This window comes from Nerophis ophidion, linkage group LG14, assembly GCF_033978795.1.
Source record: "Nerophis ophidion isolate RoL-2023_Sa linkage group LG14, RoL_Noph_v1.0, whole genome shotgun sequence".
NCBI classification, from domain to species: Eukaryota; Metazoa; Chordata; class Actinopteri; order Syngnathiformes; family Syngnathidae; genus Nerophis; species Nerophis ophidion.
In genome coordinates, this window is record NC_084624.1 from 13,461,486 (window position 1) to 13,482,285 (window position 20,800).

Consider the following 20,800-nt stretch of genomic DNA (forward strand, 5'->3'; position numbering starts at 1 on the left):
AAACCAACCCCTTTCATGTGGTATTGTACAGAAAGGACAACTTTTTTTCTCCTCCATTTGAAAATGTGGGCGTTATCATCATTACTGTCTGATTCCAATCAATGCAAGTCATCAGAATCAGGTAATACACCAACTTATATTCTTGTCTTTGTGAAAGAAAGACATCTATATGTGTTACACATGCTTGTATTATCATTAAACACATTTAACTTGTTTAAAAAAATGTCTCTTTCATAAATAAATAAATATAAATGATATATATAAATGAGGTAGATCCCCTCGAGTTGGTCAATTGAAAAGTAGCTCGCCTGCAGAAAAAGTGTGGGCACCCCTGGGATAGACTATATAAATTCTAGAAGCAAAAAACACTTTCAATATATTAGCCGCACCGGACTATAAGCCGCAGATGTATACGTTGTGAAATTTGTTATTGACACCAAAATATTCTGTAAATGTTTATTTACATACCTTAATTGTTTCCCAACGGGGTCTGTAACAGGGCAGTAAAACAGCTGATGAAACAAAACAGAAGTCATCATCATGGACCCACTAGCTGGGCAAGCTTGCTCTTTAATCAGCTTAACCTACTCAATAACTCCACAGTGGCATTTTGGTAGGGATGGGCGGTATAGCTAAAAAATGTATCACGATAACATTTTTTGTATCAGTTGATGTCAATAATTATGGATTTTTATCAATCAATGTGTATTTATATAGCCCTAAATCGCAAGTGTCTCAAAGGGCTACAAAGGCCACAACGACATCCACGGTTCAGCGCCAACATAAGGGCAAGGAAAAACTCACAACCCAGCGGGGCGTTGATTACGAGAAACCTTGGAGAGGACCGCAAATGTGGGTTACCCCCCCTCCCCCCCTCGAGGGGAGACCGAATGCAATGGGCGTCGAGTGGATCTGATATAATATTGTGAAAGTCCAGTCCATAGTGGATCTAACATAATAGTAAGAGTCCAATCCATAGTGGATCTAACATATTAGTGAGAGTCCAGTCCATAGTGGATCCAACATAATAGTGAGCGTCCAGTCCATAGTGGGGCCAGCGGGAGACCATCCCGAGCGGAGACTGGTCAGCAGCGCAGAAATGTCCCCAACCGATGCACAGGCGAGCGGTCCACCCCGTGTCCCGACTCTGGACAGCCAGCATTTCATCCATGGCCACCAGACCTGTGTCCCCCCCTCCACAAGAGAGAGGGGGTCAGAGGAGAAAAGAAAAGAGACGGCAGATCAACTGGTCTAAAAAAGGGGGTCGATTTTAAAGCAGAGGTCTCAAACGCCTTGCGGGCCAATTGTGGCCCGCGAGGCGTTATTTTGCGGCCCGCACTTTGATATGCCCGCCAGTTTAATATAAACGGCGCTTGACAGCGTCATACTTCCCAACGTTCCCAATTTTCCCGGGAGTCCCCTGAATTTCAGGGCATCCATTTTCTTGAAATCCCTGCCCATTTGTACCCAATCAACAGCATTCAGGGGTGCCATAATGGCGCTGCCTTTAGCGCCCTCTACATCCTGTACAGACAGCGTGCAAGCCTAGTTATACGTTGCAAATGGCTGTGCAGTACGCACATGTGACATTGCAAGACATATTTGATCAACAGCCATACAGGTCACACTGAGGGTGGCCGTGAAAAAAACCTTTGACACTTTTACAAATATGTGCCAGACTGTGAACCCACACCAAACAAGAATGACAAACACATTTCGGGAGAACATCCGCACCGTAATACAACATAAACACAACAGAACAAATACCCAGAATCCCATGCAGCCCTAACTCTTCCGGGCTACAATATACACACCCCGCTAAATTCAGGAGTCTCCCTTAAAAATCGTGAGGGTTGGCAAGTATGTTGCTTGGGAGGGAAAGCCATTCATAGAAGGTGAATTCATTAAAAAGTGCATGTTAGATTTTTTTAAGAAATCTTTTCTTGGGGCCCAGCCTCACCCAGTTTCTGCATCCAGTGGACCCCAGGTAAATTGAGTTTGAGACCCCTGATTTTAAGGCTAGTAGGGATGCGCGGTTTGCGGTCTCATCCGCGGAGTCCGCGGGTCGGGCGGGTGACATGACGAAAAAATAGATTTTAATTAGATTCGGGCGGGTGGTGGTTGAACCATTCGAAAATATTTGTTATACATGGTTCAAGGATCGGAATCCTTTACCATTCAAAGAACCATTTAGGACCCGTGTCACAAAGCGAAGAAGACAATAGGAGACGTAAACATTCTCTAGAATGACTGCCGGCAGTCACCCAGTTAATAAGTATTAGGGCGTGCTATGAAGCCATTGGCTTTGTCGCCTTTTACAGCAGGTGCGATCTGCTTGTCAGTCCAGGAACATGTTGTCTGTCAGACACACGCACACGACTGCAAGGCATACTGGGTGACACAGAGTACACTAATGGTTGTGATATGAACAATTTTAACACTCTTAGTAATATGCGCCACGCTGTGAAGCCACACCAAACAAGAATGACAAACACATTTCGGGAGAACATCCTCACAGTAACACAATATAAACGCAACACAACAAATACCCAGAATCCTTTGCATCCATGACAATTCCTGACTATTTTATACACCCCGCTAGCAGCAAACTCCCCCAGGCCCCGGGCGTCGGTAAGATGGGCGGGGTTGAGGTCGCGGGGGTGTAAAATATATTCACGAAGTGTCGCGGATGCACAGGATTCTGGGTATTTGTTGTGTTGCGTTTATGTTGTGTTACTGTGAGGATGTTCTCCCGAAATGTGTTTTTCATTCTTGTTTGGTGTGGCTTCACAGCGTGGCACATATTAGTAAGAGTGTTAAAATTGTTTATATCACAACCATCAGTGTACTCTGTGTCACCCAGTATGCCTTTCAATCTTGTACGTGTGATTGCGGAAGCTGCATACAACATGTTGCCGGATTAACAATCAGTTGGTACATGTTGTTGAAGGTGTCAAAGGCAATGGCTTCAGAGCACGCCCTTATTCCTGTCATCAGGATGAACACCATTGGATAATTGCGAGAACGTTAGCGGCTCCCATTGTCTTCTTTACTCTGTGAAACGGGTTTAAATAGCTCTTTGAGTGGTAAAGGTGGCCGGCCTCTGATGTCTTTCAACGGGCGGGTGGCGGGCGGTTGTGTTTCTGATACAATGTTGGTTCGGGTGGACAGCGGGTGGATGACGACTTTAGTGATGTGGTTGCGGATGATATAATTGCCTACACGCGCGTCTCTAAAGGCTAGAGTATACAAATGAGTTTTAAGATGGGACTTAAATGCTTCTACTGAGTTAGCATCTCTAACTGTTACCGGGAGGGCATTCCATAGTGCTGGAGCCCGAATAGAAAACGCTTTATAGCCCGCAGACTTTTTTTGGGCTCTGGGAATCACTAATAAGCCGGAGTTCTTTGAACGCAGATTTCTTGCCGGGACATATGGTACAATACAATCGGCAAGTTAGGATGGAGCTAGACCGTGTAGTATTTTATGCGTGAGTAGGAAAAACATTTTATGCCATGTGGAAATATGCAGTATGGTGGAAGAGGGGATAAGGCGTCCTGGGTTCGATCCTGCACTCAGGATCTTTCTGTGTGGAGTTTGCATGTTCTGCCTGATTCCGGCTTCCTCCCACCTCCAAAGACATGCACCTGGGGATAGGTTGATTGGCAACACTAAATTGGCCCTAGTGTGTGAATGTGAATGTTGTCTGTCTGTGTTGGCCCTGTGATGAGGTGGCGACTTGTCCAGGGTGTACCGCCCAAATGCAGTTGAGATAGGCTCCAGCACCCCCCGCGGCCCCAAAAGGGACAAGCGGTAAAAAAGGATGGATGGATGGATGGATGGATGGAGTCAATGATAATAGAAATCCCCCTTAATACAACCACCTTAAATCAAAAGATTACATTTCAGTGTTTCTTGAACTCCAAGGTATGTGCCTCCAGACCAGGCAAGGGCAGTAGCAAGCGTCCAGGCCTCGGTGTCTGGCTCTTCCGCCAGCAGCACTGGTAGCACCCCAGAAGTGCATCCTTTAAAGACCTTGCAGCTCAACAAGACCCCACTTCGTCAGGTAAAGCAAAACACGTCGAACCCCACCTGATGACCTTTTTACATATGCAGTATGGTTTTGAAACTGATGTTTGTCTCCAGTCCCCCAGTTTAGGTCGCTCTCAGGCTCACATCACAGCTCAGGAGAAGAAGTTTGACCTGCTGTCAGACCTGGGGGGTGACATCTTTGCTGCCCCGCCCACACAGGCCGCCACCTCCACCAACTTTGCCAACTTTGCACATTTTCAAAGCCAGTCAGGTCAGTGATCTCTTTTCCTCTGTCCAAAAGAAGCATCACTTAGACTCCTGTTCATCATGTTGTCATTCCATTGCTTTACCTTTCATTCATAGTCCACTATTCCCTTGTTTGTGGCTGCAGCACCTCAGGCTAACTCAGACTACAACTTTGCCAACTTTGATGCATTTGGAAACACTGCAATTCCATCCCATCTGAGCACGTCCCCCCCCACAAAGTCCTTTTCCACAGGTACATTCCCCCCTTCATCTCCATGAGCTTGTTCACCTGGTCCTCTCTCATGACATTCTTCCCCACAATATACAGCCACACTATGCTACGGTTAGGTACAGCATGGAAACTCTTAAAATATAATTGCTTGTATTGGATACTTTGGATTTACAGTTTGCGTAATTTGAGTTTTTTTTGTTTGGAAAAAGAGGTCTGAATTCAGGCTTGGCGATACAACAACATCAATATATACACGTAATCGATACATCAATAAAAAATGCGATGGATAAAACGTTCGATTTTTGTCCCCCCCTTTTATGTCGGAAGAAACCGGAAGTTGCTAAGCACTCGTAGTCTGGTAACCGAGCAACGCAGGACGTGATCACTGATCAGTGGGAGTGACACACTAACAGACAATCAGGTACATACAGTGGGGCAAAAAAGTATTTAGTCAGCCACCGATTGTGCCAGTTCTCCCACTTAAAATGATTACAGAGGTCTGTAATTTTCATCATAGGTACACTTCAACTGTGAGAGACAGAATGTGAAAAAAAATCCAGAAAATTCTCATTGTAGGAATTTTAAAGAATTTATTTGTAAATTATGGTGGAAAATAATTATTTGGTCAACCATTCAAAGCTCTCACTGAAGGAAGGAGGTTTTGGCTTAAAATCTCACGATACATGGCCCCATTCATTCTTTCCTTAACACGGATCAATCGTCCTGTCCCCTTAGCCGAAAAACAGCCCCAAAGCATGATGTTTCCACCCCCATGCTTCACAGTAGGTGTGGTGTTCTTGGGATGCAACTCAGTATTCTTCTTCCTCCAAACACGACGAGTTCAGTTTATACCAAAAAGTTCTATTTTGTTTCATCTGACCACATGCCATTCTTCTAATCCTCTGCTGTATCATCCATGTGCTCTCTGGCAAACTTCAATTTTTTTTAAAACATAACATATACAGTGGGACAAAAAAGTATTTAGTCTGCCGCCGATTGTGCAAGTTCTCCCACTTAAAATGATGACAAAGGTCTGTAATTTTCATCATAGGTACACTTCAACTGTGAGAGACAGAATGTGAAAAAAAATCAAGGAATTCACATTGTAGGAATTTTAAAGAATTTATTTGAAAATTATGGTGGAAAATAAGTATTTGGTCACTTCAAACAAGGAAGATCTCTGGCTCTCACAGACCTGTAGCTTCTTCTTTAAGAAGCTCTTCTGTCCTCCACTTGTTACCTGTATTAATGGAACCTGTTTGAACTCGTTATCTGTATAAAAGACACCTGTTCACAGCCTCAAACAGTCAGACTCAAAACTCCACTATGGCCCAGACCAAAGAGCTGTCGAAGGACACCAGGAAAATAATTGTAGACCTGCATCAGACTGGGAAGAGTTAATCTACAGTTGAGTTTATACCAAAAAGTTCTATTTTGGTTTCATATGACCACATGACATTCTCCCAATCCTCTGCTGTATCATCCATGTATCCATTTTGGTATAAACTCAACTCGTCGTGTTTGGAGGAAGAAGAATACCGAGTTGCATCCCAAGAACACCACACCTACTGTCAAGCATGGGGGTGGAAACATCATGCTTTGGGGCTGTTTTTCTGCTAAGGGGACAGGACGATTGATCCGTGTTAAGGAAAGAATGAATGGGGCCATGTATCGTGAGATTTTAAGCCAAAACCTCCTTCCATCAGTGAGAGCTTTGAATGGTTGACCAAATACTTATTTTCCACCATAATTTACAAATAAATTCGTTAAAATTCCTACAATGTGAATTCCTGGATTTTTTTTTCACATTCTGTCTCTCACAGTTGGAGTGTACCTATGATGAAAATTACAGCCCTCTGTCATCATTTTAAGTGGGAGAACTTGCACAATCGGTGGCTGACTAAATACTTTTTTGCCCCACTGTATACTGTAATATTGTACATGGTAATTGGTATGTATTGTATATATGTTATAGACATAATATATCTATATATATAATATACTGTACACATATTAAGTATATATTGTATATATTCACAGATATGTTATATTTTATATTGCTATATCTAGTCTATTTATACCTGCATTGTCATTTCCATCCTTACACTCTCCATCATTGTAACTGAGCTACTGTGTTGAACAGTTTCCCTTGTGGTTCATTAAAGTTTGTCTAAGTGTAAGTCTAAGTAACAGTATAAACTATCATGTTTGGTTGCGCCATATTGTTTTCTCGCGGTTGATTCTTTGCACGGAGTGAGAACAGAAAGTAAACGTCAATGCTGCAGAGAGTGAAGAAATTTTCAATAAAACGTGGGACGTCACCTAAATAGTATGGCTGTTTTGTCAGACCAAAGACCGTCGTCACCCAAAGCACCCTGCTGAGCCGTAATTTACATTTACATTTTCACACTTTGGTTTCAAGTTTATTCGTCACATGCAGCGTTTTTTTTTTTTTTTTTAAACCCTACACATTTTAAACAGGAAGAGGTGTGCCAATCCCGTCAATGTCGAGTGCTGTCCCTACCCAGTCCCAAACTGGGAGCTGCTCAGAAGATCGTTACGCTGCTCTGGCTGAGTTGGACAACAAGCTGAGCTCCTCTGCAGGCAGCAATGTCCAAGGGTGAGTCATGCTACTGACACACACACACAAATAATTGACAATATTCCCGTGAAAAATTATAAATTACTGACTGTCCCTAAAAAAGAGTTGTCAGTTAAAAATATGACTGACAACTCATTCTGTGTTCAATTTTTATTGTTATTGTAATATTTTTCTATTTTGTTTCCATTCATACCTATTGTTTACTTGTTACTTTTTAAATTTGATCTCAACTCTGTACACTGCTGCTGGAATTTAAATATTCCTAAAGGAATTCTCCTAAATGAATCAAAAAAGTACTATCTATCTATCTATCTATCTATCTATCTATCTATCTATCTATCTATCTATCTATCTATCTATCTATCTATCTATCTATCTATCTATCTATATCTATCTATCTATCTATCATCTCTATTTTTCTATCCATTCAATGAGATAACAAAGCATTCAGCTAGTATTGATGTTATTTGAACACTGATAAAGTTAGCAGTTAAAGGGGAACATTATCACCAGACCTATGTAAGCGTCAATATATACCTTGATGGTGCAGAAAAAAGACCATATATTTTTTTAACCGATTTCCGAACTCTAAATGGGTGAATTTTGGCGAATTAAACGCCTTTCTGTTTATCGCTCTTTTTGCGATGACGTCAGAACGTGACGTCACCGAGATAATACAGCCGCCATTTTAATTTCCTCGAACACATTGCAAACCGGGTCTCAGATCTGTTATTTTCCGTTTTTTCGACTTTTTTTTGGAACCTTGGAGACATCATGCCTCGTCGGTGTGTTGTCGGAGGGTGTAACAAAACTAACAGGGAGGGATTCAAGTTGCAGCACTGGCCTAAAGATGTGAAAGTGGCAAGAAATCTGCCGCCAGAACCCCATTGAATGTGCTGAAGTGTCTGCACATTTTACCGGCGCTGACCGACATGGCACAGAGATGTATGGATAACCTGCAGATGCATTTGCAACAATAAAGTCAACGAAATCACAAAGGTGAGTTTTGTTGTTGTTGACTTATGTGCTAATCAGACATATTTGGTCGCAGCGTGACTGCCAGCTAATTGATGCTAACATGCTAGTTACCGGCGATGACAGACATGGCACAGAGATGTATGGATAACCTGGATGAGTGAGCATTCCAGTAAACTAAAAATTAAAAAAATAAGTTGTGACAACGTTCCCGACACATCGCTTGCTGCATGCCAACTCTCAGTCCCAGCAGCTGAATAAAGGATACTGTGTTCCATCCATTCATCCATCTTTTTCCACTTATCCGAGGTCAAGTCGCGGGGGCAGCAGCCTAAGCAGGGAAGCCTAGACTCTCCTCTTCCCAGCCACTTCGTCCAGCTCTTACCGGGGAATCCCAAAGCGTTCCCAGGCCAGCCGGGAGACATAGTCTTCCCAACGTGTCCTGAGTCTTCCCCGTGGCCTTCTACCGGTCGGACGTGCCCGAAACACCTCCCTAGGGAGGCGTTCGGGTGGCATCCTGACCAGATGTCCGACCCACCTCATCTGGCTCCTCTCGATGTGGAGGAGCAGCAGCTTTACTTTGAGCTCCTCCCGGATGGCAGACCTTCTCACCCTATCTCTAAGGGAGAGCCCCGCCACCCGGCGGAGGAAAATCGTTTCGGCCGCTTGTACCCGTGATCTTATCCTTTCACGCATAACCCAAAGCTCATGACCAGAAGTGAGGATGGGAATGTAGATCGACCGGTAAATTGAGAGCTTTGCCTTTCGGCTCAACTCCTTCTTCACCACAACGGATCGATACAGCGTCCGTGTTACTGAAGATGCCGCACCGATCCCCCTGTCGATCTCACGATCCACTCTTCCCTCACTCGTGAACAAGACTCCTAGGTACTTGAACTCCTACACTTGAGGCAGGTCTTCTCCCCATCCCGGAGATGGGACTCCACCCTTTTCCGGGCGAGAACCATGGACTCGGACTTGGAGGTGCTGATTCTCATCCCAGTCGCTTCACACTCGGCTGCGAACCGATCCAGTGAGAGCTGAAGATCCTGGCCAGATGAAGCCATCAGAACCACATCATCTGCAAAAAGCAGAGACCCAATCCTGCAGCCACAGAACCAGATCCCTTCAACGCCTTGACTGCGCCTAGAAATTCTTTCCATAAAAGTTATGAACAGAATCAGTGACAAAGGGCAGCCTTGGCGAAGTCAAACCCTCACTGGAAACGTGTCCGACGCTGTGTTGCTCTTTTAAAATGAAACTGCAACAGACAATATTTTTTCCTCCGCTGTATACTTTTAGTGTGAGAGCAGCACCGCCGCTGCCCACTGCTCCCCTCACTTCCCAGGGGGTGATCAAGGGGATGGGTCAAATGCAGAGGACAAATTTCACCACACCTAGTGTGCGTGGGACAATCATTGGTACTTTAACTTTAAATGTGTCTTTGTCCAGTATCGACCACACCTGTCGCCAGTAATACCAGCAGTGCGCTCTTAAACTCGCGCCGAGACTCCACGGAAGTGAAAGCCTGTGAAATGAAGTAAAACAAAGCGATCAGCTCCGTTTATTCAGAGGGAAACTCTGTGTGGTTGCCACCGTTTCCAGGAAGTGAGCAGTGTTGCCTAAAACGCATTAATAAATGAAATTTTTTTGGGTCGTTAAACATTGAAACGGTATTACTAACCACCTGGAATTTTACTGCGGTTTATCATTAAACCCCTAGTATGCATGCACTTAAAAGTGTAGTGTGGAGATGTCACAATGTCACTATCACATTTAGATGTTTAAACTTGTGGGAATCGCATTTGGGCCCAAATGGAATGGTGGATATTAATGGTTGTCAATTTCAGGAGTGTGTGCTAGTTGCGCATGACCATTTACAGGAGAGATCTTCGAGAACAAAAGGATTTAAAGAATCAGTGCAATGGTTGCCGTTGAACTGATGAGAGAAAGCATTGCTTTTGTAACATAACCCTACACTGCAAAAAGTCAGTGTTCAAAAACAAGGGGAAAAAAGTACAAAAATTAGGGGTATTTTGTTTGAACTAAGCAAAATTATCTGCCAATAGAACAAGACAATTTGGCTCGTCAAAGTGAAAGCCATTTATCAACAACATCCAGAAACGCCGCCGGCTACTCTGGGCCCGAGATCATCTAAGATGGACTGATGCAAAGTGGAAAAGCGTTCTGTGGTCTGACGAGTCCACTTTTCAAATTGTTTTTGGAAATAATCGACTTTGTGTCATCCGGACCAAAGGGAAAGCGACCATACAGACTGTTATCGACGCAAAGTTCAAAAGCCAGCATCTGTGATGGTATGGGGGTGCATTAGTGCCCAAGGTATGGGTAACTTACACATCTGTGAAGGCACCATTAATGCTGAAAGGTACATACAGGTTTTGGAACAACATATGCTGCCATCTAAGCGCCGTCTTTTTCATGGACGCCCCTGCTTATTTCAGCAAGACAATGCCAAGCCACATTCAGCACGTGTTACAACAGCGTGACTTTGTAAAAAAAAAGAGTGCGGGTACTTTCCGCCTGCAGTCCAGACCTGTCTCCCATGGAAAATGTGTGGTGCATTATAAATGATAAATACATGGGTTGTACTTGTATAGCGCTTTTCTACCTTCAAGGTACTCAAAGGGCTTTGACACTACTTCCACATTTACCCATTCACACACACGTTCACACACTGATGGAGGGAGCTGCCATGCAAGGCGCTAACCAGCACCCATCAGGAGGAAGGGTGAAGTGTCTTGCTCAGGACACAACGGACATGACGAGGCTGGTACTAGGTGGGGATTGAACCGGTGACCCTCGGGTTGCGCACGGCCACTCTCCCACTGCGCCACACCGTCCCTTATGAAGCGTATTATGAAGCGTAAAATACGACAGCAGAGACCCCGGACTGTTGAACAACTTAAGCTCTACATAAAACAAGAATGGGAAAGATTTCCACTTTCAAAGCTTCAACAATTAGTTTCCTCAGTTCCTAAACGTTTATTGAGTGTTGTTAAAAGAAAAGGTGATGTAACACAGTGGTGAACATGCCCTTTCCCAACTACTTTGGCACGTGTTGTAGCCATGAAATTCTAAGTTAATAATTATTTGCAAGAAAAAAATAAAGTTCATGAGTTATAACATCAAATATGTTTTCTCTGTAGCATATTCAACTGAATATGGGTTGAAAAGGATTTGCAAATCATTGTATTCCGTTTATATTTTCATCTAACACAATTTCCCAACTTATATGGAACGGGGTTTGTAGAAAGATGCTTTGTGGTGTCAAACGGTTAAACACAGGCTTGTCTTTACAGGAATATATTTGGTCCCGTGCTCGGCTCCTCGCCAGCCCAGAATCCACCTGTTCTACCCAGCATGCAGCCTGGCTATGGAGGTGACGGTTGTCTTTTGATTTCCCCTACACATGCCCGGCGAACGCTCATTGCCGACTTTTCTACCTCCCGTAGGTGTCCCTTCCACGAATCCCTTTGTTGTTGCGGCGGTTGCCTCGGAGATGGCGACCAACCCTTTCCAAGCCAATGGCAGAGCTCCAACTGCAGGTATGTGCACGCCTGAGCACCAATTGAGATATTTGTGGTATTTAAGCGATATTGCCAAGTACGCTTAGAGATTCGCCTGAGTTTAGTAGAAATGTTACTTCCTTCTGTGTGTGTTTGTGCGTGCGCGCATTCAATATACACGCATGCTTTGTGTGTGTGTTTTGTAGCCTCATTTGGTACTGGCTCTATGAGCATGCCCGCTGGCTTTGGGAATGCGTCTTCATACTGCCTTCCGACCAGTTTCAGTGGAAACTTCCAGCAGCAATTCCCTGGCCAGGCCCCCATCCCTTACTCTCAACCCGGGGCCTACCACCCTCAGTCCAATGGTTAGTGGCCTCCCACGTTCCTCTGTTCTTCTACCCATCCTCCCCTTTTACCTGCTTAGCACCTGTTGGTGACTTGAAGTACTAGTGTGGAAAAACAAGTTGACTTCATATGCTTAATTCAACCATATCTAATTGTGCTTACAATCTGCGAAGGACGTGCAAAAAAAACGTCTAAACATAACCCGATGCCATAAATTCAGTTGGCCACACTGCAAAAAGTCAGTGTTGAAAAACAGGAAAAATTAAAGCTGCAAGCAGCGTTGGTTGGGTCCGCCTTTGGTTGCTACGGCCGCTTCTCAAGCCCTGATCTTAGTCAGACCTACATAGAGGTTTTTGTTTAATGTCTCTACGACATTCCAAACAGAAGTTACAAGCAGTTTTGTCTGGGTTTTTTCCTAGGGAGCGTTAGAGCGCAATTTAGATTTTTAGGGTTTGGTTTTTATTAGATGCCAATTTTTGCCCGTCCTGATGTGTGTGTAAAATTTGGTGAGTTTTGAAGCATGTTAAGGGGGTAAAATTACAGCTTGGTGTTTCTGGATGTTGTTGATAAATGGCTTTCGCTTTGCATAGTAGTGCTTTAACTTGCACTTTGAAGCATTTTAAGGGGGTCAAATTACAGCTCAAAGAGGCAAAAAATTTTTAGGAAAATTTGCGCAAAAAAAACGTCTAAACATAACCCGATGCCAGAAATTCAGTCGGCCACACTGCAAAAAGTCAGTGTTGAAAAACAAGAAAAAAAAATACAAAAATGAGGGGTATTTTATTTGAACTAAGCAAAATTATCTGCCAATAGAACAAAAAAAATTTGGCTTGTCAAGACTTTCCAAAACAAGTTAAATCATCTAACTTCAATTAACCTGAAAATACCTTAAAATAAGTATATTCTCACTAATGAAGTGAAGTGAATTTTATTTATATAGCGCTTTTTCTCTAGTGTCTCAAAGCGCTTTACATAGTGAAACCCAATATCTAAATTACATTTAAACCAGTGTGGGTGGCACTGGGAGCAGGTGGGAAAAGTGTCTTGCCCAAGGACACAACGGCAGTGACTAGGATGGTGTAAGCGGGGATCGAACCTGCAACCCTCAAGTTGCTGGCACGGCCGCTCTACCAACCGAGCTATACCGCCCCTAATAACAAGTGCACTTTTCTTGGTGGAAAAAAATTGAGAACTTTTTGCTCAATATGTTGAAAAATATTCTTAAATGAAGTAAAAGCTAGTGCCATAATCTTGATATAATGATATGCGGTCGGCATTATGATTTTTTTTTTCATGCTTGATGTAAGAAATTATTACTTAAAAAAAGTAGTTTTATACTTGTGAGTGTTTATGACACGGTTTTGCAACAGTTGATATTCTAGTTTCAATCATGTTTTACTCAATATAGGTCATAAAATCTCAGCAACAAGCTGTAATATCTTACTGAGATCATTTAGGACCAAAACCCTTAAAACAAGTAAAACACTCTAACATAAAATCTGCTTAGTGAGAAGAATTATATTATCAGACAGAAAATAGGCAAATATCATCCTTATTTGAGATGTTTAATCTTACTTAGATTTCAGTTTTTGCAGTGCAGTTTGAACATTTCGTGCCCAACATCTTGGGCCATTTCTGTACATTCGGAGTCTGATGACATCACCGTAAAAACACTTCTGCACTCTGACCATATTATTAGATCAGTCATTCCGGAAATACGCAAACATTGTAAAGAGATGTCATTCACAGTTCTTATGTAAGACAAACACATATGTTTATGCATTCTAAATGGTAAATAAATATCTAAAAATTGATTAAACAGATGGAGGGTCCTCTCATTATACTCTCTAAAAACATTCAGAAAGCAACAAAAATACTCCATCTACATGTTGTGACCTGCAAATTAACTAAATATAAGTTATATTGTTATTATTGAGAGCTAATGCAAACGGCCTATTTTAGCAGTGCATTAGTAGTAATGAGCTAATGCTAACATGCTCCTCTATTGTTGACAGTGAGCTGGCAGCTGCTTCTGCTTGGTTTCAAACTTTCTATAAAATGCTACATTATAATTAATGCATCTCTCACCTGCTTGTAGACAAATCTGGCCATGGGCTGACAGGCTGATATCCCCTAAGATGGCAAAAAAGACACAAAAAACCGCTTGTTAAGGCAACATTTTTTTTAACCATTGCAATTGAATCTTCATCTAAACGGGATTATGTGAGCATCCCTAGCAAGAGTCAAAATTGCAGTGTTTGTTTTATTATGGTTAGTTTGTATGTTTTGCACCTAGCAATGCTGCTAATGCACAATAAATTGTCACAATAAAGCTATATCTGTCACTTGGCTTCTAAAACTTACTACTCATCTTCTGTCTTCGGGCTCAGAAATTTAAGGTGAGGACCTTATATTACATTATATCGATCTATCTATCTATCTAGATAGATAGATAGATAGATAGATCTATATATAAAAAAAAAATATATATATATATATATATATATATAGATATATAGATACATAGATATCTATCTTTATCTATCTATCTATATATATATATATATACACAGTATATATTGATATATGTACATAGATATAGATAATTATCTATATATATATATATATATAAAATGTCTTGATTGGATTATCCAGAGAATAGTGCTCGATACCGTGGTAGAGCGCAATATGTAGGTGTGGGAAAAATCACAAGACTACTTCATCTCTACAGAACTATTTCATGAGGGGTTCCCTCAATCATCTCCTATATTATATTATATTATATTATATTATATTATATTATATTATATTATATTATATAATCATAATTGTTCCCAAAGTAATTGTTGGCTCTCACAAAGTCTTCTTGATTAGCATTCTTGTTGATTGGGAAGGGATCTGTGGTTCCTCTTCTATGTCCCGGATCACTTGACTGGCTTGCTCATTATTTTCTATAAATGGCTCGGGAATCTCCGTGAGATTGATACTATTTGGATGATATCTATTTACTCACAAACTTTGTAAGTCTTCTGATGTTATGAATCAGATATATATGACAAATATAGAGGCAACTTGTGTTTCCATACCGGTACTTGAAATCACACGCACGACTTTCCCAGACATGATGTGGACAATTTATTTTTAATTTAGGCGTGAAGGCACCTTTCCTTTTCCTTTTCCTTGTTGCAGCCTGGTGCAGTGTTTTGAAGTTATCTTTGGGCGTTTGTTTCTGTTGCTGTGGATGAAAAGCCAAATGAAGAGATCTCTGCAACACCTTTTGAATCCCCTGAATGCAATCCGACATGCTGGGGCTTAGTCCTCTTTCGCTACCTCTTTCCAGTCATAGGAATTAGGGCTGGGCGATTATGGCTGAAAACTATGTCATGGAATAAGTGTTTTATAATGGTCAATATTGATAATTATTGATATTTTTTTATGACGTACCAAAAGTAAGGACTAGGAGAAAAATGTATTAAATGTAAACATTTTTGTTTAAAATGTAACTTTGTTTTGGTTACAATCAATGTAAACATTTTAAAAATTACATTGACCACTTTACAAGGGATGTATGTTAGGATTTTATTCATACCATATTCCTTATTGATATCAGTATTCCGTGGTACTATTATCTGTACTATATGGATTTGTGTAAATACAAATGTAAAAAAAAATTGGGTTTTATTAGCATTTGAATTAGTACAAGAGGTTGTGCACCAGCAACATCATGTAACATCTCACAGCAGATAAGTATTTTATCAACACTGTCTTCCTGGGCCGACCCAATTAGGAACCGGTACAAAAAACTACTGAAACACAGAATACTTCCCTATTTAATAATAATCTCTTGAAATGAAGGTGCAAAAATAAGCAATATGTAAAAAGACATGTCTATGAAAGTTCTCATTCACCAGGTCATGGTCATCTCTGGACATTCCATCAATCACAACTGGACTGTGGTTTGTCTTAGAAGACGTTTGGTCTCTCATCCGGGTAGACTTCATCAGGTCATGTACATAGACTTACATTGGTCTCATCTAGTCTTAGATTCAGATTGGTCAAATCCAGTCTTTGACTTAGATTGAACACATCTAGTCTGGATTTAGAAGACGTTTGGTCTCTCATCCAAGTAGACTTCATCAGTTCATGATCATAGACTTAGATTGATCACTTAGACTTGGATTGGTCACGTCTGGGCTTAGACTTGGATTGGTCACATCTAGTCTCAGACTTGGATTGGTCACATCTAGTCTCAGACTTGGATTGGTCACATCTAGTCTCAGACTTGGATTGGTCACATATAGTCTTAGACTTGGATTGGTCACATATAGTCTTAGACTTGAATTGGATACATCTAGTCTTAGACTGGTCACCTCTAGTCTTAGACTTTGATTGGTCACATCTTGTCTAGACTTAGAATACGTTTGGTCTATCATCCGGGTAGACTTCATCAGTTCATGATCATAGACTTAGATTGATCACATATAGTCGTAGACTCAGATTGGTCACATCTAGGCTTGGACTTGGATTGGTCACATCTAGTCTCAGACTTGGATTGGTCACATCTAGTCTCAGACTTGGATTGCTCACATCTAGTCTCAGACTTGGATTGCTCACATATAGTTTAGACTTGGATTGGCTACATCTAGTCTTAGACTGGTAACCTCTAGTCTTAGACTTTGATTGGTCACATCTAGTCTAGACTTAGAATATGTTTGGTCTCTCATCCGAGTAGACTTCATCAGTTCATGATCATAGACTTAGATTGATCACATATAGTCGTAGACTTAGATTGGTCACATCTAGGTTTAGACTAAGATTGGTCATGTGTAGGCTTATATTTAGATTGGTAACATCTAGTCTCAGACTTGGATTGGTCACATATAGTCTTAGACTTGCATTGGCTACATTTAGTCTTAAACTCGTCACCTCTAGTCTTGGACTTTGATTGTTCACAACTAGTCTAGACTTAGAAAACGTTTGGTCTCACATCCGAGTAGACTTCATCAGTTCATGATCATGGACTTCGATTGATCACATATAGTCTTAGACTTAGATTGGTCACATCTAGGTTTAGACTAAGATTGGTCATTTGTAGACGTATATTTAGTTTGGTCACGTCTAGGCTTAGACTTGGATTGGTCATGTCTAGTCTCAGATTTGGATTGGTCACATCTAGTCTCACACTTGGATTGGTCACATTTAGTCTTAGACTTGGATTGGCCACATCTAGTCTTAGACTGGTCACATCTAGTCTAGATTTAGAATATGTTTGGTCTCTCATCCAAGTAGACTTCATTTGTTCATGATCATAGACTTAGATTGATCACATATAGACGTAGACTTAGATTGGTCACATCTCAGCTTAGACTTGGATTGGTCATGTCTCGGTTTGGACTTGGATTGGTCACATCTAGTCTCAGACTTGGATTGGTCACATATAGTCTTGGACTTGGATTGGTTACATCTCGTCTTAGACTGGTCAGCTCTAGTCTTAGACTTTGATTGGTCAGATCTGCTGGTGTCAAAACCCCAAATATTTATACTCCAAAACCAGGAGGGTGTGCTTGGGCAAGGAAGGTTTTGCCCTATAGTAGTGAGAAAAACAACTGTTGAGATGCAAAGCCAACGACAGTCGTTAAAGTGTAATTTCCCCTCGTTAGCATTGAGGTGTTGTGTGGCAGAACGATCGCTGTGGATCGACTACTACCAGTTCAAAATAATCGGAATATGTAAGCAATGCTTAATAAAGTGTAAGAAAATAGTGCGAAAGTGTGAAAATGTAAACATGAGAAGAACTATTTTTTTTGCATGTTCATGCCAGGAGAGTACAGCTGTTCTTGGTTGAGCGCGGCAAAGATGGTCCGTTTGAAAAAATCCCAAAACATCCTTATTGATGAGGTGACTTTTCTGTTTATCAACAGTTAATTCTCTCTCTACAGCACTTATTTGTAGTTCTTCTTCTCACTCCATGCAAAGAATCAACCGCGAGACGACAAGATGGTGCAACCAAACTTGATAGTTAATACCGTTACCTGTTGGCATGTCACTCCCACCGATCAGTGATCATTTCCTGCATTGCTCGGTAACCAGAGAGCAGGTTTTTTGATTGATTGATTGATTGAAACTTTTATTAGTAGACTGCACAGTACAGTACATATTCCGTACATTTAACCACTAAATGGTAACACCCGAGTAAGTCTTTCAACTTGTTTATCAATCAATTCATGGTAAAAGAGTGCCTTTTTTCATGCAACCAACCTTTCTCCCCAACTTCCAGTGATCATATCGATTATGTATTGATGCCGTTTAATTACCCAGCCCTGATGGAAACAAATCCTTCGCTTTTTTATATTATATCATGCCTCCCTGTTCGTCTTTCTCCGCAAGGCCCTGCATTCCCAGCCTATGGTCCAAACAAGCCCTCCATGACGCCTTTTGGTCAACCAATGGCTGGTCCTGGCATGTCCAATAACCCCTTCATGGTGAGCATGCATTGTCCTCTTCTTCCCCAACTTTGTACAAACCCTGTTTCCATATGAGTTGGGAAATTGTGTTGGATATGAATATAAACGGAATACAATGATTTGCAAATCCTTTTCAACCCATATTCAATTCAATGCACTACAAAGACAAGATATTTGATATTCCAACTCAAACTTTTTTTTTTTTTTTGCAAATAATAATTAACTTAGAATTTCATTGTTGCAACACATGCCAAATTAGTTGGGAAAGGGCATGTTCACCACTGTGTTACATCACCTTTTCTTTTAACAATACTCAATAAACGTTTGGGAACTGAGGAAACTAATTTTTGAAGCTTTGAAAGTGGAATTTTTTCCCATTCTTGTTTTATGTAGAGCCTTAGTCGTATTTTACGCTTCATAATGCGCCACACATTTTTGATGGAAGACAGCTCTGGACTGCAGGCGGGCCAGAAAAGTACCCGCACTCTTTTTTTTTATCAGACCACAGAACACTTTACCACTTTGCATCAGTCCATTTTAGATGATCTCTGACCCAGAAAAGCCAGCGGCGTTTCTGGATGTTGTTGATAAATCACTTTCGCTTCGCATAGTAGAGCTTTAACTTGCACTTACAGATGTAGCGACCAACTGTATTTAGTGACAATGGTTTTCAGAAGTGTTCCTGAGCCCATGTGGTGATATCCTTTAGAGATTGATGTCGGTTTTTGATACAATGCCGTCTGAGGGATCGAAGTTCAGTCATTCAACGTTGGTTTCCGGCTATGCTGCTTACGTGGCGTGATTTCTCCAGATTCTCTGAACTTTTTGATGATATTATGGATCGTAGATGTTGAAATCCCTAAATTTCTTGCAATTGCACTTTGAGAAACGTGGTTCTTAAACTGTTTGACTATTTGCTCACGCAGTTGTGGACAAAGGGGTGTACCTCGCCCCATCCTTTCTTGTGAAAGACTGAGCATTTTTTGGGAAGCTGTTTTTATACCCAATCATGGCACCCACCTGTTCCTAATTAGCCTGCACACTTGTGGGATATTCCAAATAGGTGTTTAATGAACATTCCTCAACTTTATCAGTATTTATTTCCACCTTTCCCATCTTCTTTGTCACGTTTTGCTGGCATAACATTCTAAAGTTAATGATTATTTGCAAAAAAAAAAAAAATGTTTCAGTTTGAACATCAAATATGTTGTCTTTGTAGCATATTTAATTGAATATGGGTTGAAAATGATTTACAGATCATTGTATTTTGTTTATATTTACAACTAACACAATTTCCCAACTCATATGGAAAAAGGGTTTGTAGAAAAGAAGAGCTTGTGCAAATGTGGGAGTATTTCACATTGTCATAACGGTGATCCACTCTCATTCCAGGCGGGAGCCCCTACCGGGCCGTTCACTTCGGGGGGTTCCACAACCAACCCCTTCCTGTAGCACAACTCCCAGTCCTCACCAGCAGAGGACAGCATGCAGCACATAGTCAACGCACCGTTCCGTCACGCTATTAGTGGCAGTACATTTCTTACAAAAAAAAAAAAACGTTTACACTATTAAGAAGTGCAAAGGACTATATTCAAGGGACTGTTAGCGGGGGAAAATGTACTGTTTGGACTATATTCATGATATGCTTTTTATTCTTTGTTTATGACCACGTGCATATCATTTGTAATCACATTTACGTACGTGTTATGTATAACAGGTGAGTAGACGCCTTGTGGAGAAACCACTACATGTAAGTAAAGGTTTACACTTTATGATCTACAGGGTTCTCTATAAACATCCGTTGTCTGGAGTGTGGCCCACCCATGGAGATGCAGGTATTTCATTTCAAAAAAGGGATTGTTTTATTGTTCTTTTAGCATAAATGTTACTATACTGGCACTTGGGCCCGAATTGTCCACGGGTAAGCTTTTAACAGGCAGTTAAAGTTGCCTCAAATCAAACGTGCGCTGAATTTCACATGCAGTTTTGTTGCAAGCTGGAAACTAAGGTCAGAGCTTTTGAGGAAATAGATGTGTGCCATAGAGCACAGATGCAGTAAAGCCGCAAGGTGATTTGGATGAACTGTGCAACAAATATCATCCAAATATGCTCCGTTGTTGTTTAGGGCTGTCAGATGAGCCGGTTTCAAATGTTCACAATGAACAGCGTTAACATAAGATTCAGTCTTGCTTCAAGCGCTGAAAAAGCTCTGTCTAATCGAGGCCTCTTGACTCTGGACGTGGATTAGGGTCCCCATTTGTGCCGCTAGTGACTAACAATGAACTTTGTGTGTTTCTTGTCTTTGCAAGAATAGCTAAGTCAATGTGTACATATATAAATATATGTATAAATAAATTAAAGATTTTTAAATACTGCA

The 20,800-nt window shown here is 41.3% G+C and overlaps 1 protein-coding gene across 3 annotated transcripts in view; it reads left to right on the plus strand.

Annotated features, from left to right (window-relative positions):
- The window catches only part of agfg1b (ArfGAP with FG repeats 1b), a 39,907-nt gene extending 19,107 nt beyond the window's left edge, over positions 1 to 20,800 (plus strand). The window contains exons 4-12 of one of the 3 annotated variants that reach the window (XM_061919888.1): positions 3,928 to 4,066; positions 4,147 to 4,303; positions 4,424 to 4,531; positions 6,992 to 7,130; positions 11,408 to 11,487; positions 11,561 to 11,653; positions 11,821 to 11,979; positions 18,347 to 18,441; positions 19,816 to 20,800. In XM_061919888.1, coding sequence (XP_061775872.1) covers positions 3,928 to 4,066; positions 4,147 to 4,303; positions 4,424 to 4,531; positions 6,992 to 7,130; positions 11,408 to 11,487; positions 11,561 to 11,653; positions 11,821 to 11,979; positions 18,347 to 18,441; positions 19,816 to 19,875 — 1,030 coding nt within the window. In that variant the 3' untranslated portion in view covers positions 19,876 to 20,800. The remainder of the gene's footprint in view (positions 1 to 3,927; positions 4,067 to 4,146; positions 4,304 to 4,423; positions 4,532 to 6,991; positions 7,131 to 11,407; positions 11,488 to 11,560; positions 11,654 to 11,820; positions 11,980 to 18,346; positions 18,442 to 19,815) is intronic. The other 2 variants (XM_061919890.1, XM_061919889.1) reach the window with 2 other exon arrangements.